Source organism: Cololabis saira, chromosome 1 (genome assembly GCF_033807715.1).
Source record: "Cololabis saira isolate AMF1-May2022 chromosome 1, fColSai1.1, whole genome shotgun sequence".
NCBI classification, from domain to species: Eukaryota; Metazoa; Chordata; class Actinopteri; order Beloniformes; family Belonidae; genus Cololabis; species Cololabis saira.
The window spans coordinates 43,291,665-43,316,006 of NC_084587.1; the positions used below are offsets into that span (position 1 = coordinate 43,291,665).

General features: G+C 44.9%; 2 protein-coding genes across 3 annotated transcripts in view; one reads left to right on the plus strand and one right to left on the minus strand.

Moving 5' to 3' along the window:
* Window positions 1-23,505, minus strand: tmem176 (transmembrane protein 176). 2 transcript variants are annotated; one of them, XM_061724354.1, is made up of 7 exons: window positions 23,193-23,505; window positions 6,997-7,125; window positions 5,799-5,909; window positions 4,954-5,010; window positions 4,706-4,852; window positions 2,787-2,900; window positions 1-886 (listed from the first exon to the last, which is right to left on the minus strand). In XM_061724354.1, the coding sequence occupies exons 2-7, from the start codon at window positions 7,120-7,122 to the stop codon at window positions 827-829; spliced, it is 615 nt and encodes a 204-aa protein (XP_061580338.1). In that variant the 5' UTR covers window positions 7,123-7,125; window positions 23,193-23,505; the 3' UTR covers window positions 1-826. The 2 variants fall into 2 exon arrangements, with proteins under 2 accessions (XP_061580338.1, XP_061580330.1); XM_061724346.1 differs by having other exon boundaries at window positions 2,787-2,903; window positions 23,193-23,498.
* Window positions 23,253-24,342, plus strand: part of si:dkey-9i23.16 (uncharacterized protein LOC571915 homolog) — a 15,394-nt gene continuing 14,304 nt past the window's right edge. The window contains exon 1 of the mRNA XM_061724363.1: window positions 23,253-23,405. The gene's annotated coding sequence lies outside the window, so the exon portion shown is untranslated. The remainder of the gene's footprint in view (window positions 23,406-24,342) is intronic.

Consider the following 24,342-nt stretch of genomic DNA (forward strand, 5'->3'; position numbering starts at 1 on the left):
AAAAACAAACGCAATTATATCCTTTATTTGGTTTGTGATTTTATTCGTATAAAATGGACAACAATATGAGTTTATACAAAACACACACATACACATCTGCACAGAGGAGGAATCAGAGGAAGACCAACACAAGTGATGAGTCCATGTGCAACCAAACAACTTCAGTGTAAAATGTTGATTAAAAAACATTATCTGGGAAACAAAGAGATTGTGAGAAAAGATGAAGAAGCAGCAGAAAGTTTTTATAGTCTGTGTTTGCAGTCAAATGAAACAAAATGAAATGAAACTAAACACAAGTCGTTCTCATATTAACTTGTTTTTTTTTTCACTCATTTTTTAAAACCGTATTTTCTTTTTCTAACGATTACAAGATACTGACTTGTAATTTTGACAAATACAAACTACTGATTAACAGCATTATACAACTTTACAAAATCCCGGAGAAAAGTAAAGTATTACAGGCGTGGAACTAACTTTTGCACATGACTGTTTACCAGCTGTGTGAGCGTTAGTTACCAGTGTTAGTTACACAGTTATTAACGTTAGTAACTGCTTCACCAGGAAAGGCTTGGGGATTTCACATATAAGCAGTTTGGTTTGTTAAAGGTCACTTCTGTTTGTCCTGTTAGCTGTCCTCATTTAAACTCATCTGTCAGCCGCCGTCCTCAGAGGACACGCCCCCAAAAACAAGACGTGGAGGAGGAAGTTGAAGTCTGCACGGCAGCTTAGCAGTGATTCACTCGTAGACAGAAGCGATGGACGACCCTCATCAGGAGGCAGCTGATGAATCCTCTGAATAAGATGATCGATGGGATAGGTGACGTGATCAGTTCAGGTCGGGCGCTGTCACAGCAGTGGGAGTGTGGAGTGAAGGCTCGTTGAGAGACTGTGACAGACAGAGAGAGAGGGAGAGGGTCAGATTCTCCTCCTGTGCAGCAGCTGGCAGACACATTCAGGCTGGTGATGGTGAAACCGAGGCCTCGTCCAGCAGCCGACCACCATCGTCACGCTGCTTTGAGGCAAATGATGCAAACAAAATACGCTCATAATTTAAAAAAAAAACAATAAAATACTAATGTTTTAACTTAGGAAGACTTCAGATTAGGGGTGGGTATTGGGAAGGACCTCACGATACGATACGCATCACGATACTTGAGCCACGATACGATACACATTGCGATATCCCGATTATGCGATCTCCCGATTATTATATTCTACATAGTTCACCGAAAAATTTAAAAATGCATTACACATCTTAAAATCCAAGTTGTATATATGTACATCAGATGATAGTGATGAATCTTAAAATCTGAGTTGCACGTTCATCAGATTATAGTGACAATTCATGGGACAAACTGAGTCAAAACAATGTTTTATTATAACTATACAAGCTAAAGTTACAACTTATTTGTATATGTTTTTCATATTATTTACATCATATGAAATTAACATTAAATTTAGTATGAGGTTGCTTTAATTATGTGACAAATGATAATAAACACAAGAAAGATGGTACTAAAACCAAGGACAGGCACAGTGATCAGTCAGTATAGATATAAATCCATAAATAAATAAACCTCTGTCCATTATTTTTCATTTTTTAAGGACAGGCAATTGTGTTATATAAAAAATAAATTATAAAATGAAATAAAACGTGAAATAAAACCTGAGCTCAGTGCAGGGCCCTCCCAGGGTTGGTAGAGAGTGGCAATGCCCAGGACTGTCACTTAGGTAGGAGCACTGGGTGATAGAATGGGAAAAAGATCGGGGATAAAATATATATATATAAAAAAAAAAAAATCGATATTCAAATTCTGAATATCGATATTGAATCGGCTGGAAAAGTATCGCGATATATTGCCATATCGATATTTTTGCCCAGCCCTACTTCAGATATTAATGTTTGGTGGAATAACAGCGATAGTCACGGCTGTCAGCTGTCACCATCTCCAGCAGGATTTTACATCTTTGGGTGTCAAGTGGTAGTCATACATGAAGAGCGGGATTTCAGGAGAACATTTGCAGTAGTATCTTAATTTTTCCTTTTTCTTTTCACAAGCAGCTTCATAAAACGCTGGGTAAGTAAATGACAGGTCTGTCTTGGTTTAGGTCCACTAACTTGGAAGTCCTCCATTATCGTCCACAGATCACCGCAGGACGCTTCACTGAGGAGTTCTTTCAAGTTATGTCTATCACAGCTACAGATTTCCACCACGTTGGAGTTCCAAAGAGCTTTTGGTATTTTTGGTTTGCTTGAACCTCTCACAACCTCTTCTGGTCTCTGATGTTCCCAGGATCTGTTGGAGCCACTCTAACAGCATGGGGGTCACAGCTCCCGGTGCCCCAACAACCACCCCCCGTTTCTCGTGCTCCTTCGTCTGTATGTTGCCGTTGCGTGGGATTTCTGCATATGTAGCCCCCCACCACGCTGGGAGGGCGGCTGGCTGCAGCAGATCCTGGGAACATCCCAGATCTCTGTCCAGAACAGGTCCGTCCTAGGATCAGTCAAAATACTGCACAGAACCCTCAAGCTCCCAGGCCTGTGGTAGAGGGGCCAAGCTGGGAGAGGAATAGTACCCACATGGGGGGGGGGGGGGGGGTAAGTACAGTAAATGTATTAATGGGGATGCCAGTCCTCTATTTACAGAAGTACAATTAAAATGTTGCCATCACTAGACACTGTTATTTTGACGCTTTTATTCTCTGCAGAAAGAACAGCTTCAATGTCTGAGTTCACTGCGATTAAATAACCATGAACATTTTCTAAGTGAGAACTGAGTTCTTACGAAGTACTGTCCGAAGGTGCGTCTCTGTCTGTTGAGGAGGAAGCAGAGGATGGCGGAAATGGCTGTCTGGGCCAGCGTGAAGAGGAGGAGTGTTGACTTTATTCCTTTGCTCATCTTCTGTTTGAAAACATAAAAGACACACTCACAAACCATTGGGTTTAGACCGAATCACCACCGGTATCAGAGGGACAAGAGACATAGGAGAGTTACGCTTCATCGACCCCCATATGGTTCCTTTATTTTACTTTTCTTTCACAGAAAAGTGTCACTGAAAGGTGACCAAGGACGAGGATGCTGGCCCTAACAATCTTGTTTGGAGTCATATACTGACTTCGTGCACGTCTCCGCCATCAACATCGACGGCGTTTACGTTTCAGGATGAAAGGAAGTCTTTTGAGAGTCACATGTTTGCTGTACTGTACAAGTATTTTAATCTCATAGAGGTTCTTTAAATAATAATAATAATGACTTGGTTTTATATAGCGCCCTTCAAGGCACCCAGAGCGCTTTACAGAAATCATTATTCATTCATACACATTCTCACCGGTGATGGTAGCTACGTTTTGGCACCACCAAACATTCATACACATTCAAACAAATTCACACGGGGCGAGATGGGTAAGGTGTCTTGGCCAAGGACACTACGACAGCAAACTGGGACAGAGGGATTCGAAGCACCAACCTTCAGATCATAGGACGACCCGCTCTACCAGCTGAGCTACTGCTGCCCCCACTAAATGTGGCGGTTGCATAGATCCAGAGGTGTGTAGTAACGAGTTACATTTACTCCGTTACATTTACTTGAGTAGGTTTTGGGAAATGTTGTACTTTTAGGAGTAGTTTTGAATCACTATACTTTTTACTTTTACTTGAGTAGATATGCGAAGAAGAAACTGTTACTCTTACTCCGCTACATTAGGCTACGTTGAGCTGTTACTTTTCTTTTATCCCTTTTATGCGTCAATCTCATGACATCACTGGGTGATTCTTTGGGAAAAATATTTGTTTTTGCATGGTTTGTCACATTTACACAGACTCAAACACACACAGAGTTTCTATGAGTTCATGTTTGTTCTAGTTCTGCTGGTTAAAAAAGAAAAGTACAAAGGCTTGAAATTTTGTGCTACTTGTGCTTAATTTATTCTTTTATTCTGTTATTATTTTATTTATTTTATTATGTATTAAAGTACTTGAATTTACTTTAATATTATTTTAATATTATTTTTTATTAATTTTAATGTATTTAATTTATTTAATTTACCTGAAGATGATTATTTTGTACTTTTGTCTGTTTGAATGGTTGTGTTAAAAAAATTAATCAGACATTACTCAACAGTTACTCAGTACTTGAGTAGTTTTTTCACCAAGTACTTTTTTACTTTTACTCAAGTAATTATTTGGATGACTACTTTGTACTTCTACTTGAGTCATATTATTCTGAAGTAACAGTACTTTTACTTGAGTACAATTTTTGGCTACTCTACCCACCTCTGCATAGATCTAGTTGGTTACAACCGTCATGAACCCGCCTTGACATACTGTAGCGGTTCTTGCATCTGGACCAGGAAGGTTTGGGGGTCACAGAGCTTTCCTCACAGCCACGGTTAGCACCAGCCCCAAACTAGCACTGAACCACTTTGTCATTAAGGCCCAATATAGACAAAAAACCACACTTAGTCCACGTGCAAACAAGCCAGACTCATTTCTGGAGGCGGCCCCTAGTGGTCAGTGGGTGAACTGCAACCTTTCCTCCAACAGCAGTGGTTGCATATTTTTTTGTCAGAGTTATAAATTAAATTAAATACTTAGACATATGATAAAAAAATTACTACAGAGAGAAACACAAGCACAATGAAACACAGACAGACGGAGAAGACGATGAAAGGGTGCAAAAACGAGTTAAAGGAAGCTACACCGACCAGAGCGTAGTGCTTTTCATCGCAACTGCCACGTTCGCTCTTGATGCAGGACGTCTCCGGATGCTTGTGGATGTCCACAGAGTAGATGATGACGGCCACCACTGACAGCGCGGCAGACGCCATGCTCACAACCAAACACACCAACAGCTGGAAAAAGCACATCAGTCCAGGTTTGGATATCGGCGGATTTAGCTTTGAGGGGACATGGTGTGTGTAGCTGCGTGTGTGTACGTTTGGATCAGACTCACGGTCTTCATGGTGCAGTGTTTGTCCAGGATGATCGCAACCACTCCTGCTGTGATGAACTGAAAACAAGGAGCCAGACGTATTAGATGTCCTCTGTGAGAGGACCAAAGCAGTCATGACCATGATCCAAACTGGACCTTTGACCCTGTATGGACAAGATGGTAGCACTCGGTACACCCCACGATCACAGAACCTAGGTCAGGTTCAGGTCTGGACTTTGACCGGGTCATTCCAAAACCTTCATTCGTTTAATCAATGTAGATTTCCTGCTGTGTTCGGGATCATTGTTCTTGTCACATGACCCAGTTTCAACCAAGCTTGGGATAAACTTGCTGAGATGTCCACACCTGGGACAGTGGACAACTGTCCGGAATGTTTTTCACTTGTTCTTTCGTACTGCAGAACATTTTACACCAAATTGTGTGGAAAAGGTTTCGTAACAGTTTCCAGATTGAATGCGCAGCAACAACAGCTTCGCCAAGACCACTGCTGATGTCTTTCCCTCTTGGCATTGTATTAAGAGACTCCCGAATGCTCCAGATCAGCAAACATCAGATGTTTTTATAGAAGTCTGCAGAGCTGAGGATGATCGGTTGATGGAGGGCTGATGATTAGCAGCACCCGGCTGCAACTTACTGCCATAAATCCTACAGATCAGTTAGCGTGTACCTAATATTCCCCCTTTCAATTAAATCAATTGGTTATAAAATGGTATAAGAAAATGGTTTTACACAAAAAAAAAAAACCCAGAAAGGCTTAAACATTTGTCCGTGACCATGCAAACAAACAAACACACGTGCGCGCGTATTTACCAGCGTACATAGAAACTGTGCACAGACTGACTGACCGTTATGCTGCTCCACCAGGGAACGCCCAGGACGACCACGGTGGTGAACTCGGTCAGGTGCAGAGGAATGGAGTAGGACAAGACCATGAGCCCCAGCATCACCTGACTCACCTGGAACACACACAACACGCGCTCCGTCACCACCTGCAGCAGACGAGGCTGACCAGACCAGACCGGACCAGATCAGACCAGACCGGACCAGACCGGACCAGACCGGACCAGACCGGACCAGACCGGACCAGACCGGACCAGACCGGACCAGACCAGACCGGACCAGACCGGACCGGACCAGACCGGACCGGACCAGACCGGACCAGACCAGACCGGACCGGACCGGACCGGACCGGACCAGACCGGACCAGACCGGACCAGACCGGACCGGACCGGACCGGACCAGACCGGACCGGACCGGACCAGACCGGACCGGACCGGACCGGACCGGACCGGACCGGACCGGACCGGACCAGACCGGACCAGACCAGACCGGACCAGCTCAGGGGACGTGCAAAGTGAAAACTCATTAACAAAAACGCTGATGTGGAGCCACTTCCATGAGATGATTTCCTCACCTGATTCAAACAAATGTAAGAATAAGACTTGTGGTGAGGTTGGGATTTTCTTTTAAAGTTTTTGAGGCTTTAGTTGCCTTTATTGATCGTTAGAAGACAGGAAGTGGGAGCAGACTGAGGAGAAAAGAACCAGAAAAGGGCTTCAGGCCAGGATCCGACTTGGACCGCACGTACAAGGACTACACCTGCGTGCACGAGCACCGACCAGGTGAACTATCCACAACCCATAGACAATAGAATAGAAATGTGATTGTTTTACTCCGATCTGAGAAAACACAAGAGTCGTCGTGACGTTTCGAGCGCATTTTGCTCTTCTTCAGACTGAAGAAGAGCAAAATGCGCTCGAAACGTCACAACGTATTGACGTGCTAAATAAATCTGCACTAGGGAGCAAAAGTGTGCGGTGTCCTCTCTTGTTTTTTCCTGGATCTATGCTTTGAGACCACCACCTGTTGAACTATTGGATGTGCGCGACCTATTTTACCCTTTGTTTTTACTCTGATCTGACAAATGATTTAGCATTAGCTGCTCTTGGTGGAGCTGTTGTGAAAGCTTGTGTGTTTGTGCAAAGTTGATCCTGCGTCACAACGCCAGCCCCGACGCCCCCTCGAACACGGCCGCAGACTCACCCCCAGACACTTGGGCTCGCCTCTCTGGATGGCAGCTCTCAGAGCCTTTTGTCTGTCCGTCAGCTTCGCGGCGTTCACGTCCTCCAGCACCTGGACCGTCAGATCTCTGGAGACCGAAACCGCCATCACCTGCGGGGGACACGGCGGACATCGGGGTCACTGAAGGTCGCCGGCTTTCATCTGAAACAGGGTTTCCTCCCCTTCAACCTGAATCTGGGTCCATGCTGAAAAGGGGCCCGACGGACAGATCAGGTTTTTACTCAGACCGGGTCAGAAACGCGACAGTTGGGAGATCTCCTGGTTCTCGTGTTCCCTGTTTGCTTCTGCAGATGTATTTGGCTCCAGAGGATTGTGTTTCTCAACTGTGCGGCTTTTATTTCCTTCCTCCCACTACAGACCCCAGATGTTCCTCGTCCCGTCCTGCTGAGACAGATGGTCAGCCTCGCCGAGACTCTGACATAACCGTCTTTTTGTGAAAAGCATTCTTCACTTCCCGTTGTTGCGCAGTAATGCTCGTGGCACTACGTAGATTTGCTTTGTACGTTGGACAGAAGAACCTGGGAGGGAAAAGGTTCCCAACACTCAGAAGCCAGATGTAAATGTGTTCAACCCAAAACCATCTAAAGATATTATTTAATAACTCCCATATATATTTTCCAGTCTCTTTAAAGATGCAAACAGAAGATCAAGAACCCTGAATGTTAAATTTAAATAGAAAATGAAAGTTGTGTCTCGAGGCTGACTGAATAATAGGCCAATTGTCTGGTTATTGTTAAAAATATAATCTATACTGAATTCATTTGTTTCATTCGTTCAAACCAGAAAACCTGCAGTATATATATATACACACACACACACACACACACACACACACACACACACACACACACACACACACACACACACACACACACACACACACACACACACACACACACACACACACACACACTTGTATGAAGCTCTTTTTATTTTATTTTTGTTAATAAAGACAGTGAAGCGGATATGTATAATATATAACATCTGCTACAAGTCTGAAACTCAAGAAAACACAACAGGCACAAAAACATTTGGAATCTGAAAGAGAGAGAAAAACAAGCAAGGGAACAGCAAGAGGCAGAGACAGAAACAGCAACCATCTGAGGTTTCTAAAACTGAATCAAGACCACCGAAATGATCTGTCCCCGAAACTGTAAAGTGAGCATGTAAGTGAGTGAGCAGGTGTGTATGTCTGTGTATATGTGTGTGTGCAAGGTGATAACAAGGCTTTACCTGAACTGCACCAAGAGTGGAAGAGAGGGGGGCTAAACAACGCCAATCCGAGAGACCAGAAGCAGACAAGGAAGAAGACCAGACCCAGGCACCCAGCAGCCCCGATAGGGGACCAGAAGAGGGAAAGGAGGGTTCCTACAGAGGGTTCCTACAGAGGGTTTCTACAGAGGGTTTCTACAGAGGGTTTCTACGGTAGGGTTTCTACAGAGGGTTTCTACAGTAAGGTTTCTACGGTAGGGTTTCTACAGTAGGGTTTCTACAGTAGGGTTTCTACAGTAGGGTTTCTACGGTAGGGTTTCTACAGAGGGTTTCTACAGAGGGTTTCTACAGTAGGGTTTCTACAGTAAGGTTTCTACAGTAAGGTTTCTACAGTAGGGTTTCTACAGAGGGTTTCTACAGAGGGTTTCTACAGAGGGTTTCTACAGAGGGTTTCTACAGTAGGGTTTCTACAGAGGGTTTCTACAGTAGGGTTTCTACAGTAAGGTTTCTACAGTAGGGTTTCTACAGAGGGTTTCTACAGAGGGTTTCTACAGTAGGGTTTCTACAGAGGGTTTCTACAGCGGGTTTCTACGGTAGGGTTTCTACAGTAAGGTTTCTACAGTAAGGTTTCTACAGTAGGGTTTCTACAGTAGGGTTTCTACAGTAAGGTTTCTACAGTAGGGTTTCTACAGAGGGTTTCTACAGTAAGGTTTCTACAGTAGGGTTTCTACAGAGGGTTTCTACAGTAAGGTTTCTACAGTAGGGTTTCTACAGTAAGGTTTCTGCAGAGGGTTTCTACAGTAAGGTTTCTACAGTAAGGATTCTACAGTAGGGTTTCTGCAGAGGGTTTCTACAGTAAGGTTTCTACAGTATGGTTTCTACAACAGGGTTTCTACAGTAGGGTTTCTACAGAGGGTTTCTACAGTAAGGTTTCTACAGTAGGGTTTCTACAGTAAGGTTTCTGCAGAGGGTTTCTACAGTAGGGTTTCTACAGTAAGGTTTCTACAGTAGGGTTTCTACAGTAAGGTTTCTGCAGAGGGTTTCTACAGTAAGGTTTCTACAGTATGGTTTCTACAACAGGGTTTCTACAGTAGGGTTTCTGCAGAGGGTTTCTACAGTAAGGTTTCTACAGTATGGTTTCTACAACAGGGTTTCTACAGTAGGGTTTCTACAACAGGGTTTCTACAGAGGGTTTCTACAACAGGGTTTCTACAGTAGGGTTTCTACAGTAGGGTTTCTGCAGAGGGTTTCTACAGTAGGGTTTCTGCAGAGGGTTTCTACAGTAAGGTTTCTACAGTAAGGATTCTACAGAGGGTTTCTACAACAGGGTTTCTACAGAGGGTTTCTACAACAGGGTTTCTACAACAGGGTTTCTACAGTAGGGTTTCTACAGTAGGGTTTCTGCAGAGGGTTTCTACAGTAGGGTTTCTACAGTAGGATTTCTACAGTAAGGTTTCTACAGTAGGGTTTCTACAGTAGGGTTTCTACAGTAAGGTTTCTACAGTAGGGTTTCTACAGTAGGGTTTCTACAGTAAGGTTTCTACAGTAGGGTTTCTACAGTAAGGTTTCTACAGTAAGGTTTCTACAGTAGGGTTTCTACAGAGGGTTTCTGCAGAGGGTTTCTACAGTAAGGTTTCTACAGTAGGGTTTCTACAGAGGGTTTCTACAGTAGGGTTTCTACAGTAGGGTTTCTACAGAGGGTTTCTACAGTAAGGTTTCTACAGTAGGGTTTCTACAGTAGGGTTTCTACAGTAGGGTTTCTACAGAGGGTTTCTACAGTAGGGTTTCTACAGTAGGGTTTCTACAGAGGGTTTCTGCAGAGGGTTTCTACAGTAAGGTTTCTACAGTAGGGTTTCTACAGAGGGTTTCTACAGTAGGGTTTCTACAGTAGGGTTTCTACAGTAGGGTTTCTACAGTAGGGTTTCTACAGAGGGTTTCTACAGAGGGTTTCTACAGTAAGGTTTCTACAGTAGGGTTTCTACAGTAGGGTTTCTACAGAGGGTTTCTACAGTAGGGTTTCTACAGAGGGTTTCTACAGAGGGTTTCTACAGTAGAGTTTCTACAGAGGGTTTCTACAGTAGGGTTTCTGCAGTAGGGTTTCTACAGTAGGGTTTCTACAGTAGGGTTTTTACAGTAGGGTTTCTACAGTAGGGTTTCTACAGTAGGGTTTCTACAGTAGGGTTTCTACAGAGGGTTTCTACAGAGGGTTTCTACAGTAAGGTTTCTACAGTAGGGTTTCTACAGTAGGGTTTCTACAGTAGGGTTTCTACAGAGGGTTTCTACAGTAGGGTTTCTACAGAGGGTTTCTACAGAGGGTTTCTACAGTAGAGTTTCTACAGAGGGTTTCTACAGTAGGGTTTCTGCAGTAGGGTTTCTACAGTAGGGTTTTTACAGTAGGGTTTCTACAGTAAGGTTTCTACAGTAGGGTTTCTACAGTAGGGTTTCTACAGTAGGGTTTTTACAGTAGGGTTTCTACAGAGGGTTTCTACAGTAGAGTTTCTACAGAGGGTTTCTACAGTAGAGTTTCTACAGAGGGTTTCTACAGTAGGGTTTCTACAGTAGGGTTTCTACAGAGGGTTTCTACAGTAGGGTTTCTACAGAGGGTTTCTACAGTAGAGTTTCTACAGTAAGGTTTCTACAGTAGGGTTTCTACAGTAGGGTTTCTACAGTAGAGTTTCTACAGTAAGGTTTCTACAGTAGAGTTTCTACAGTAGGGTTTCTACAGAGGGTTTCTACAGTAGGGTTTCTACAGTAAGGTTTCTACAGTAGGGTTTCTACAGTAGGGTTTCTACAGTAAGGTTTCTACAGTAGGGTTTCTACAGTAAGGTTTCTACAGTAGGGTTTCTACAGTAAGGTTTCTACAGTAAGGTTTCTACAGTAGGGTTTCTACAGAGGGTTTCTACAGTAGGGTTTCTACAGTAGGGTTTCTACAGTAGGGTTTCTACAGTAGGGTTTCTACAGAGGGTTTCTACAGTAGGGTTTCTACAGTAGGGTTTCTACAGAGGGTTTCTACAGAGGGTTTCTACAGTAGGGTTTCTACAGTAGGGTTTCTACAGTAGGGTTTCTACAGTAGGGTTTCTACAGAGGGTTTCTACAGTAGGGTTTCTGCAGAGGGTTTCTACAGTAGGGTTTCTACAGTAAGGTTTCTACAGTAGGGTTTCTACAGTAGGGTTTCTACTAGGGGTGGGAAAAAAAATCGATATTTCAATATATTGTTGTGCTCTCTGTTTCAATAAATAATCGATATACTGTCGGCTAATTTCGATATTTTATTACAACACACTTAATGGTTTATGCGGTTGTCACCGCACTATTGTTCAAGCTCTGCCCCGCCCGCCCCCGCTGCCCTCGTGAGCAAAACAAACATGCCGCCTGAGAAACCAGCTCAGAAAATACAGAACCACAGTTTACTCCGTACAGACAGCGGGCTGAGCAGCACTGTTAATGCTGGAAAACTTGCTGTTTGAGCCGGTGTTTAAACTTCCATGTGCGTTAATGTCCGCTCGCACAGACAACCAGCTGCGTTAAGAAACGGACCCCGCTCCGCTCGCGCTCCATGAGAGGAGAGCGGCTCGTACTGTAATACAAAATTATTCCACAGACGCCGTTAAAGTAAATGATCGTCAGTCTTTTTGTGTTATGACGTTTATGCTTTTCACTCTGTAAGTGATCCTCGCTCGTATCCTTCCGTATCCAGTCAACCGTGTGCTGGGAAAACTTGCAGATCATTGAATCACCAGTCACGTTACACACGGACACGGACACTCTCATACACACTCAGACACACGCCCACCCGTGCAAAACCAGTGTTCAGTGCTTTGGATATTTCAGCTTAAATTTCAAAATGTTATATTAGTTCAATGAAGTTCATATTATTTATATTTATTATAGCTTGTTTGGTTTCTTCTGTTATCGGATACAGTTTGTCATGACATGAGTGAAAAATGCCTGATGCTTCATGGCAATATGTGTGTGTGGTGACAGAATAAATTAGACAGGCTAAAAGGATATTGGAAAAGAAGGGATATTGTTAAGCCTATTTGAGTTATTTATTTCTTAGTTATTTCACAATAATTATATTTGTGAAATTATTATTTAATGTATTTAATTATTACAAAGCAGTGCACTGTCCTGGTTTATATAAAACATGTTATTAATGTTCATGCACTTTAATTTGTCCAGCTGTACAGTGTTTACATTTACAAGCCTAGGAGACAGTGAGGAAATATACAAATGCACTTTCTTGTATGAAGTTTTGGCATTGAATAAATGCATAACTACAGACGTTTTCCTTTTTATAGGTATTTTTTCTTTTTTAGTCCCATATATCGTGATATATCGCTCTTACCGATATATCGATATATCGAATATCGAAAATATCGTGATATTATCGATATCCTGGGCCACATATCGCCAAAGTATCGAATTGGGACTTACCCGTATCGTCCCACCCCTAGTTTCTACAGTAGGGTTTCTGCAGAGGGTTTCTACAGTAGGGTTTCTACAGTAAGGTTTCTACAGTAGGGTTTCTACAGTAAGGTTTCTACAGTAGGGTTTCTACAGTAAGGTTTCTACAGTAGGGTTTCTACAGTAAGGTTTCTACAGTAGGGTTTCTACATATGGTTTCTACAGTAGGGTTTCTACAGAGGGTTTCTACAGTAGGGTTTCTACAGAGGGTTTCTACAGTAGGGTTTCTACAGTAGGGTTTCTACAGAGGGTTTCTACAGTAGGGTTTCTACAGTAAGGTTTCTACAGTAGGGTTTCTACAGTAGGGTTTCTACAGTAGGGTTTCTACAGAGGGTTTCTACAGTAGGGTTTCTACAGAAGGTTTCTACAGTAGGGTTTCTACAGAGGGTTTCTACAACAGGGTTTCTACAGAGGGTTTCTACAGTAGGGTTTCTACAGAGGGTTTCTACAGTAGGGTTTCTACAGTAGGGTTTCTACAGTAGGGTTTCTACAGTAGGGTTTCTACAGTAGGGTTTCTACAACAGGGTTTCTACAGAGGGTTTCTACAGTAAGGTTTCTACAGTAGGGTTTCTACAGAGGGTTTCTACAGTAAGGTTTCTACAGTAGGGTTTCTACAGAGGGTTTCTACAGAGGGTTTCTACAGTAAGGTTTCTACAGTAGGGTTTCTACAGTAGGGTTTCTACAGAGGGTTTCTACAGTAGGGTTTCTACAGTAGGGTTTCTACAGAGGGTTTCTACAGTAGGGTTTCTACAGTAGGGTTTCTACAGTAAGGTTTCTACAGAGGGTTTCTACAGTAGGGTTTCTACAGTAAGGTTTCTACAGTAAGGTTTCTACAGTAGGGTTTCTACAGAGGGTTTCTACAGAGGGTTTCTACAGAGGGTTTCTACAGTAGGGTTTCTACAGTAAGGTTTCTACAGTAAGGTTTCTACAGTAGGGTTTCTACAGAGGGTTTCTACAGAGGGTTTCTACAGAGGGTTTCTACAGTAGGGTTTCTACAGAGGGTTTCTACAGTAGGGTTTCTACAGTAAGGTTTCTACAGTAGGGTTTCTACAGAGGGTTTCTACAGAGGGTTTCTACAGTAGGGTTTCTACAGAGGGTTTCTACGGTAGGGTTTCTACAGTAAGGTTTCTACAGTAGGGTTTCTACAGTAGGGTTTCTACAGTAAGGTTTCTACAGTAGGGTTTCTACAGAGGGTTTCTACAGTAAGGTTTCTACAGTAGGGTTTCTACAGTAAGGTTTCTGCAGAGGGCTTCTACAGTAAGGTTTCTACAGTAAGGATTCTACAGTAGGGTTTCTGCAGAGGGTTTCTACAGTAAGGTTTCTACAGTATGGTTTCTACAACAGGGTTTCTACAGTAGGGTTTCTACAGAGGGTTTCTACAGTAAGGTTTCTACAGTAGGGTTTCTACAGTAAGGTTTCTGCAGAGGGTTTCTACAGTAGGGTTTCTACAGTAGGGTTTCTACAGAGGGTTTCTACAGAGGGTTTCTACAGTAAGGTTTCTACAGTAGGGTTTCTACAGTAAGGTTTCTGCAGAGGGTTTCTACAGTAAGGTTTCTACAGTAAGGATTCTACAGTAGGGTTTCTGCAGAGGGTTTCTACAGTAAGGTTTCTACAGTATGGTTTCTACAACAGGGTTTCTACAGTAGGGTTTCTGCAGAGGGTTTCTACAGTAAGGTTTCTACAGTATGGTTTCTACAACAGGGTTTCTACAGTAGGGTTTCTACAACAGGGTTTCTACAGAGGGTTTCTACAACAGGGTTTCTACAGTAGGGTTTCTACAGTAGGGTTTCTGCAGAGGGTTTCTACAGTAGGGTTTCTGCAGAGGGTTTCTACAGTAAGGTTTCTACAGTAAGGATTCTACAGAGGGTTTCTACAACAGGGTTTCTACAGAGGGTTTCTACAACAGGGTTTCTACAGTAGGGTTTCTACAGTAGGGTTTCTGCAGAGGGTTTCTACAGTAGGGTTTCTACAGTAAGGTTTCTACAGTAGGGTTTCTACAGTAGGGTTTCTACAGTAAGGTTTCTACAGTAGGGTTTCTACAGTAGGGTTTCTACAGTAAGGTTTCTACAGTAGGGTTTCTACAGTAAGGTTTCTACAGTAGGGTTTCTACAGTAAGGTTTCTACAGTAAGGTTTCTACAGTAGGGTTTCTACAGAGGGTTTCTGCAGAGGGTTTCTACAGTAAGGTTTCTACAGTAGGGTTTCTACAGAGGGTTTTTACAGTAGGGTTTCTACAGTAGGGTTTCTACAGAGGGTTTCTACAGTAAGGTTTCTACAGTAGGGTTTCTACAGTAGGGTTTCTACAGTAGGGTTTCTACAGTAGGGTTTCTACAGTAGGGTTTCTACAGAGGGTTTCTGCAGAGGGTTTCTACAGTAAGGTTTCTACAGTAGGGTTTCTACAGAGGGTTTCTACAGTAGGGTTTCTACAGTAGGGTTTCTACAGTAGGGTTTCTACAGAGGGTTTCTACAGAGGGTTTCTACAGTAAGGTTTCTACAGTAGGGTTTCTACAGTAGGGTTTCTACAGTAGGGTTTCTACAGAGGGTTTCTACAGTAGGGTTTCTACAGAGGGTTTCTACAGAGGGTTTCTACAGTAGAGTTTCTACAGAGGGTTTCTACAGTAGGGTTTCTGCAGTAGGGTTTCTACAGTAGGGTTTCTACAGTAGGGTTTTTACAGTAGGGTTTCTACAGTAGGGTTTCTACAGTAGGGTTTCTACAGTAGGGTTTCTACAGAGGGTTTCTACAGAGGGTTTCTACAGTAAGGTTTCTACAGTAGGGTTTCTACAGTAGGGTTTCTACAGTAGGGTTTCTACAGAGGGTTTCTACAGTAGGGTTTCTACAGAGGGTTTCTACAGAGGGTTTCTACAGTAGAGTTTCTACAGAGGGTTTCTACAGTAGGGTTTCTGCAGTAGGGTTTCTACAGTAGGGTTTTTACAGTAGGGTTTCTACAGTAGGGTTTCTACAGTAGGGTTTTTACAGTAGGGTTTCTACAGAGGGTTTCTACAGTAGAGTTTCTACAGAGGGTTTCTACAGTAGAGTTTCTACAGAGGGTTTCTACAGTAGGGTTTTTACAGTAGGGTTTCTACAGTAGGGTTTCTACAGTAGGGTTTTTACAGTAGGGTTTCTACAGAGGGTTTCTACAGTAGAGTTTCTACAGAGGGTTTCTACAGTAGAGTTTCTACAGAGGGTTTCTACAGTAGGGTTTCTACAGTAGGGTTTCTACAGAGGGTTTCTACAGTAGGGTTTCTACAGAGGGTTTCTACAGTAGAGTTTCTACAGTAAGGTTTCTACAGTAGGGTTTCTACAGTAGGGTTTCTACAGTAGAGTTTCTACAGTAAGGTTTCTACAGTAGAGTTTCTACAGTAGGGTTTCTACAGAGGGTTTCTACAGTAGGGTTTCTACAGTAAGGTTTCTACAGTAGGGTTTCTACAGTAGGGTTTCTACAGTAAGGTTTCTACAGTAGGGTTTCTACAGTAAGGTTTCTACAGTAGGGTTTCTACAGTAGGGTTTCTACAGTAGGGTTTCTACAGTAGGGTTTCTACAGTAGGGTTTCTACAGTAGGGTTTCTACAGAGGGTTTCTACAGTAGGGTTTCTACAGTAGGGTTTCTACAGAGGGTTTCTACAGAGGGTTTCTACAGAGGGTTTCTACAGTAGGGTTTCTACAGTAGGGTTTCTACAGTAGGGTTTCTACAGAGGGTTTCTACAGTAGAGTTTCTACAGAGGGTTTCTACAGTAGAGTTTCTACAGAAGGTTTCTACAGTAGGGTTTCTACAGTAGGGTTTCCACAGTAAGGTTTCTACAGTAGGGTTTCTACAGGAAGGTTTCTACAGTAGGGTTTCTACAGTAGGGTTTCTACAGTAGGGTTTCTACAGAGGGTTTCTACAGTAGGGTTTCTGCAGAGGGTTTCTACAGTAGGGTTTCTACAGTAAGGTTTCTACAGTAGGGTTTCTACAGTAGGGTTTCTACTAGGGGTGGGAAAAAAAATCGATATTTCAATATATTGTTGTGCTCTCTGTTTCAATAAATAATCGATATACTGTCGGCTAATTTCGATATTTTATTACAACACACTTAATGGTTTATGCGGTTGTCACCGCACTATTGTTCAAGCTCTGCCCCGCCCGCCCCCGCTGCCCTCGTGAGCAAAACAAACATGCCGCCTGAGAAACCAGCTCAGAAAATACAGAACCACAGTTTACTCCGTACAGACAGCGGGCTGAGCAGCACTGTTAATGCTGGAAAACTTGCTGTTTGAGCCGGTGTTTAAACTTCCATGTGCGTTAATGTCCGCTCGCACAGACAACCAGCTGCGTTAAGAAACGGACCCCGCTCCGCTCGCGCTCCATGAGAGGAGAGCGGCTCGTACTGTAATACAAAATTATTCCACAGACGCCGTTAAAGTAAATGATCGTCAGTCTTTTTGTGTTATGACGTTTATGCTTTTCACTCTGTAAGTGATCCTCGCTCGTATCCTTCCGTGTCCAGTCAACCGTGTGCTGGGAAAACTTGCAGATCATTGAATCACCAGTCACGTTACACACGGACACGGACACTCTCATACACACTCAGACACACGCCCACCCGTGCAAAACCAGTGTTCAGTGCTTTGGATATTTCAGCTTAAATTTCAAAATGTTATATTAGTTCAATGAAGTTCATATTATTTATATTTATTATAGCTTGTTTGGTTTCTTCTGTTATCGGATACAGTTTGTCATGACATGAGTGAAAAATGCCTGATGCTTCATGGCAATATGTGTGTGTGGTGACAGAATAAATTAGACAGGCTAAAAGGATATTGGAAAAGAAGGGATATTGTTAAGCCTATTTGAGTTATTTATTTCTTAGTTATTTCACAATAATTATATTTGTGAAATTATTATTTAATGTATTTAATTATTACAAAGCAGTGCACTGTCCTGGTTTATATAAAACATGTTATTAATGTTCATGCACTTTAATTTGTCCAGCTGTACAGTGTTTACATTTACAAGCCTAGGAGACAGTGAGGAAATATACAAATGCACTTTCTTGTATGAAGTTTTGGCATTGAATAAATGCATAACTACAGACGTTTTCCTTTTTATAGGTATTTTTTCTTTTTTAGTCCCATATATCGTGATATATCGCTCTTACCGATATATCGATATATCGAATATCGAAAATATCGTGATATTATCGATATCCTGGGCCACATATCGCCAAAGTATCGAATTGGGACTTACCCGTATCGTCCCACCCCTAGTTTCTACAGTAGGGTTTCTGCAGAGGGTTTCTACAGTAGGGTTTCTACAGAGGGTTTCTACAGTAGGGTTTCTACAGAGGGTTTCTACAGTAGGGTTTCTACAGTAAGGTTTCTACAGTAGGGTTTCTACAGAGGGTTTCTACAGTAGGGTTTCTACAGTAAGGTTTCTACAGTAGGGTTTCTACAGTAAGGTTTCTACAGTAGGGTTTCTACAGTAAGGTTTCTACAGTAGGGTTTCTACAGTAAGGTTTCTACAGTAGGGTTTCTACAGTAAGGTTTCTACAGTAGGGTTTCTACATATGGTTTCTACAGTAGGGTTTCTACAGAGGGTTTCTACAGTAGGGTTTCTACAGAGGGTTTCTACAGTAGGGTTTCTACAGTAGGGTTTCTACAGAGGGTTTCTACAGAGGGTTTCTACAGTAGGGTTTCTACAGTAAGGTTTCTACAGTAGGGTTTCTACAGTAGGGTTTCTACAGTAGGGTTTCTACAGAGGGTTTCTACAGTAGGGTTTCTACAGAAGGTTTCTACAGTAGGGTTTCTACAGAGGGTTTCTACAACAGGGTTTCTACAGAGGGTTTCTACAGTAGGGTTTCTACAGAGGGTTTCTACAGTAGGGTTTCTACAGAGGGTTTCTACAACAGGGTTTCTACAGAGGGTTTCTACAGTAAGGTTTCTACAGTAGGGTTTCTACAGAGGGTTTCTACAGTAAGGTTTCTACAGTAGGGTTTCTACAGAGGGTTTCTACAGAGGGTTTCTACAGTAAGGTTTCTACAGTAGGGTTTCTACAGTAGGGTTTCTACAGTAGGGTTTCTACAGTAGGGTTTCTACAGAGGGTTTCTACAGTAGGGTTTCTACAGTAGGGTTTCTACAGTAGGGTTTCTACAGTAAGGTTTCTACAGAGGGTTTCTACAGTAGGGTTTCTACAGAGGGTTTCTACATAGGGTTTCTACAGTAGGGTTTCTACAGTAAGGTTTCTACAGAGGGTTTCTACAACAGGGTTTCTACAGAGGGTTTCTACAGTAGGGTTTCTACAGTAAGGTTTCTACAGTAGGGTTTCTACAACAGGGTTTCTACAGAGGGTTTCTAAGGTAAGGATTCTACAGAGGGTTTCTACAGTAGGGTTTCTACAGTAAGGTTTCTACAGTAGGGTTTCTACAGAGGGTTTCTACAGTAGGGTTTCTAAGGGAAGGATTCTACAGAGGGTTTTTACAGTAAGGTTTCTACAGAGGGTTTCTACAACAGGGTTTCTACAGTAGGGGTTCAGTAAGGTTTCTACAGTAGGGTTTCTACAGTAGGGTTTCTACAGAGGGTTTCTACAACAGGGTTTCTACAGTAGGGGTTCAGTAGGGTTCTACAGAGGGTTTCTACAGCAGGTTTCTACAGCAGGTTGCTACAGCGGTTTCTACAGAGGGTTTCTACAAACAGGTGGAGAAGATTTTCGATTTCTCAGGGTGCACATACGGGAGGACTTAACTTGGAACATTAACACCACAACCACCATCAACAGAGACGGTTGTCGGGAATAACAATCTGACTCAGAAACTTTTGGTGTCATTCTATCATTGCTTCATAGAAAGCATCCTGACATATACATGTGTGTGTGGTTTGCCAGCTGCACAGTGGCTGACCGGCAATCCCTCTAAAGCAAGGTTGGGCAATCCTGGTCCTCGAGGGCCGGTGTCCTGCATGTTTTAGATGTTTCCCTTTTTTAGCACACTGTGATACAAGGAGCTGTGTCATCAACAGACATCCACACTTTGATGACAAGCTGGTGACGCTCATTAATTAGAATCAGGTGTGTTAAAGCAGTGAAACATCTAAAACATGCAGGACACCGGCCCTCCATGGATTCAGTTTGACACCTGTGTTTTAGATGTTTCCCTGCTTTAACACACCTGATTCTAATTAATCATCAACATCTGTTAATGACACAGTCACTTGTTTCATGGTGCAATGAAGCAGGGAAACATCTAAAACCTGCAGGGACACCGTGTTGTGGTATGGTTTTGTCAGGACCCAAGTGCAGGAGAGAGAGGGAGGCTGGAGGCAGGAGTTCTCAAAAAGCAAAGGGTTTTAATCCAAAAGGGCAAAAGCAAAGCGCTGCAGAGCAGGATAAAATACAAAAACCAGGAACAGGAAAAAACAACAAGGAGACATGGAGGGGAGAACCAGTACGGACCGACAGGGAACCAAGGAATGACAAGACAAGATATACTGAAGGGATAACGAGACACAGGTGCAGACACAATCAGGGCAGATGGGACACAGGCGGGGCAAGACAGAACTGAAAGTTACAAACACTGGGGGGAAGTGTCAAACCCTGACAGTACCCCCCCCTCAAGGGACAGATCCCAGATGTCCCCAGAGTCCTAACCCAGGGTGGGCGGAGGGGGCCTGGAGGAGGGCCCAGGCCACACACGGCCAAAGCTCCGGGGGCCGCCCTCGGGACCGAGCAGACCAGCGAGAGAGCTCGGGGGGGCGTCCCCGAGGCCTAGGCCTGGGTCTTGGCGGGGGGCGTGACGGGGATTCCTGGCGGGGCTCTGAGACTGGACGGGACTCGGGAACCTGACGGGGCTCTGGGACCGCCTCAGGAACAGAGGGCTGCGGGACCGCCTCAGGAACAGAGGGCTGTGGGACCGCCTCAGGAACAGAGGGCTGCAGGACCGCCTCAGGAACAGAGGACTGCGGGACCGCCTCAGGAACAGAGGGCTGCGGGACCGCCTCAGGAACAGAGGGCTGTGGGACCGCCTCAGGAACAGAGGGCTGCGGGACCGCCTCAGGAACAGAGGACTGCGGGACAGCCTCAGGAACAGAGGGCTGCGGGACCGCCTCAGGAACAGAGGGCTGCGGGACCGCCTCAAGATCCGGAGTCGGGGCTGACAGGAGGCGGGGAGCCGGAACAGGAGCAGACAGCATGCGGGGAGCCGGGACAGGAGCAGACAGCATGCGGGGAGCCGGGACAGGAGCAGACAGGATGCGGGGAGCCGGAACAGGAGCAGACAGGATGCGGGGAGCCGGAACAGGAGCAGACAGGATGCGGGGAGCCGGAACAGGAGCAGACAGGATGCGGGGAGCCGGCGTCGGGGGGCAGAGGATCCCCGGAGCTGCCCGAGTGGGAACCCGGGTCCAAGGCGCCGGCTGCGGAGGTACCCGGGTTCGAGGTGCCGGCTGCGGGGGTACCCGGGTCCGAGGTGCCGGCTGCGGGGGTACCCGGGTTCGAGGTGCCGGCTGCGGGGGTACCCGGGTCCGAGGTGCCGGCTGCGGGGGTACCCGGGTCCGAGGTGCCGGCTGCGGGGGTACCCGGGTCCGGGGCGCTGGCCCCCCCTCAAGGGACAGATCCCAGATGTCCCCACAGTCCACATCCAGGGCGGGCTGGGGGGGAACACGGGTCCTCGGAGCTGGCTGGGGGGGGTCCGAAACCATCACCGGAGGAGGAACTCCAGCAGGAGCTGAGGCGTCCAGAACCACCGCCGGAGCAGGAACAGGGAGCGATGCGTCCAGGACCACCGCCGGAGCAGGAACAGGGAGCGATGCGTCCAGGACCACCGCTGGAGCAGGAACAGGGGGCGATGCGTCCAGGACCACCGCCGGAGCAGGAACAGGGAGCGATGCGTCCAGGACCACCGCTGGAGCAGGAACAGGGGGCGATGCATCCAGGACCACCGCTGGAGCAGGAACAGGGGGCGATGCGTCCAGGACCACCGCTGGAGCAGGAACAGGCTGGGGCTGGCGCTGGCGCCGTCGCTTCCCCTGGGTCTGAGAACCCCCGGGCCCGCCTCGAGCCAGGCGTGTTCCCCAGAAGGGGGGAACAGGCTGGAATGCGTCCAGGACCACCTCGGGAACAGGAAGAGGTGCGTCCAGGGCCCCCACCGGAACAGGCTGGGGCTGGCGCTGACGCCGTCGCTTCCCCTGGGGCTGAGAACCCCCGGGCCCGCCTCGAGCCTGGCGGTTCCCAGAAAGGGGTCCCCATTTTTCTCTGCCTCTCGGCGGAAGAACTCAAAAAGAGTAATATACTCTCCCGCTGGGTCCATGTTTGTCGGTCCGTTCTGTTGTGGTATGGTTTTGTCAGGACCCAAGTGCAGGAGACAGAGGGAGGCTGGAGGCAGGAGTTCTCAAAAACAAAGGGTTTTAATCCAAAAGGGCAAAAGCAAAGCGCTGCAGAGCAGGATAAAATACAAAAACCAGGAACAGGAAAAAACAACGAGGAGACATGGAGGGGAGAACCAGTACGGACCGACAGGGAACCAAGGAATGACAAGACAAGATATACTGAAGGGATAACGAGACATGACGAGGCACAGGTGCAGACACAATCAGGGCAGATGGGACACAGGCGGGGCAAGACAGAACTGAAAGTTACAAACACTGGGGGGAAGTGTCAAACCCTGACACACCGGCCCTCGAACAGCTCCAAAGGGTTAACACAGCCCAAAAGATCATCGGTTCCTCACTACCCTCCCTGGAAGAACTGCACAGATCTTACTGTCTTAGTAGGGCTAAAAACATTGTAAGGGATTGGTCCCACCCAGGTAGGGTTGCCACCCGTCCCGTAAAATACGGAATTGTCCTTTATTTGAGAAAAAAATGTTGCGTCCCGTATTGAACTAATACGGGACACGATTTGTACCGTATTTTCATTAACTTTTACACCATATTCTAGTTGAATTATTGAAATAAGTTAACTTTTACACCCTATTCTAGTTGAATTATTGAAATAAGTTAACTTTTACACCATATTCTAGTTGAATTATTGAAATAAATTAACCTTTACACCATATTCTAGTTGAATTATTTAAATAAATTAACTTTTACACCATATTCTAGTTGAATTATTGAAATAAATTAACTTTTACTCCATATTCTAGTTGAATTATTGAAATAAATGAACTTTTACACCATATTCTTCACCTGTAGGCTATATTACATCTTGGCTGATGAGGACATACAGAGCATAGGAGGATATTTCAGTTGCTAGTATGGTTGTCTGTCTGTACAGTCATGCAAGTTCAATGCTATTAAAGCACTTTAAACTTTAAATCAAAGCATTTTGGTTTTTCATATAAAATAAACACATTTTTATTCAGTTTAAAAGTTTTGGGGCTTTTTTTTTTTGGCTCCTGCGCTGCTGAAATCGGGGCGTCCTTTATTTCTATTTCTGAAAGGTGGCAACCCTAATCCAGGTCATCAGGATAATGGCCCTCGGGCAGAAGTTTCAGGTCTCTCCGGTGGTTCTTACCTTGTTCAGAGCTCGGTTGTGGTCCAGCTGGAGGGTTCGGTCCTCGGTGCAGCTCGGTGGGGCTTGTCTTGGGTCCTGTTGATCAGCCAGGGGTTCGTGCTGGCCGCCCGGGCTCCTCCTCCACTTCCTCTCTGCTCTCCCGCATTCCTCGCAGCTGAGCGTGCGGGAGCGCGGGGCCACTTCTCCTCTTCATCCTCCTCATCCTCCCCCAAGGTAAATATCTGCGTGTCTGCTGGCGGGAGCTGGACGGGAGACCCGGGACCCGTTCACGACCTGGGAACCGTCCAGGGAACAGGTCCCGGGTCCGGGACTTATGTCGCGTTCCATTTGTCCTCGGAAGTGGGGATTTCCCAGTTCCCAGTTGGATTTTTCAACTAGAACGCCCCTCGAAGTGGGATTTCCCACTGGGAAAGTGGGAGAGTCTTCACCACCCCCGAGTTCACATTCCAAGATACCGTAGCTGCCCCGGTTGTAAACAGTAGAAGAGAGCTCTGTAAAAATTCGTAGCACTTCATTCTAGTTTTGGTCACACTAAATCAGTCGTATACAAGTATTGTTCGGCATATATATGCTGCTATAGTGTAATTTACATTTTTCATGTGGTATATGCGAACTACAAACTTGTTTACCTACTTTGTAACTGGAACGCTAATAACTCGGCTGTGACGTCATTCCCAGTTCCGAGTTCCGACTTCCGAGGTAAATGGAACGCAGCATTAGATCAGACTGTTGTTGCAGGAGAACAGGCGGGGACACGGTCTCCAGCTGTTTATCCTCTGTAAACTCCGCAGAGAAACCTCACTTTCACCGTTTTAACGCTGCGTTTCTGTCGCAGGGGGGCTCGATATCAGGTAAATACAGCCTTAGATGAGCAGCTACCTTTTAAGAAAGATGCCAGAAACCAAAAAGAAGTTACATGGTCAATCCTAAGTACCCCCCTCGAGGCTGCCATAGGATTTCTGATGGTAAACTAAAATAAGGGACGCCCCGATTTCAGCAGCGCAGGCGCCAAAAAAAGGGACATCCCCAAAACTTCTAAAATAGCCTTTGCTCCTATGGTAAATATAAATAGCCGACAGGGGAAGTTCCGGAAATTAGAATATGGTGTAAAAGTTAATTAATTTCAATAATTCAACTTAAAAGGTGAAAC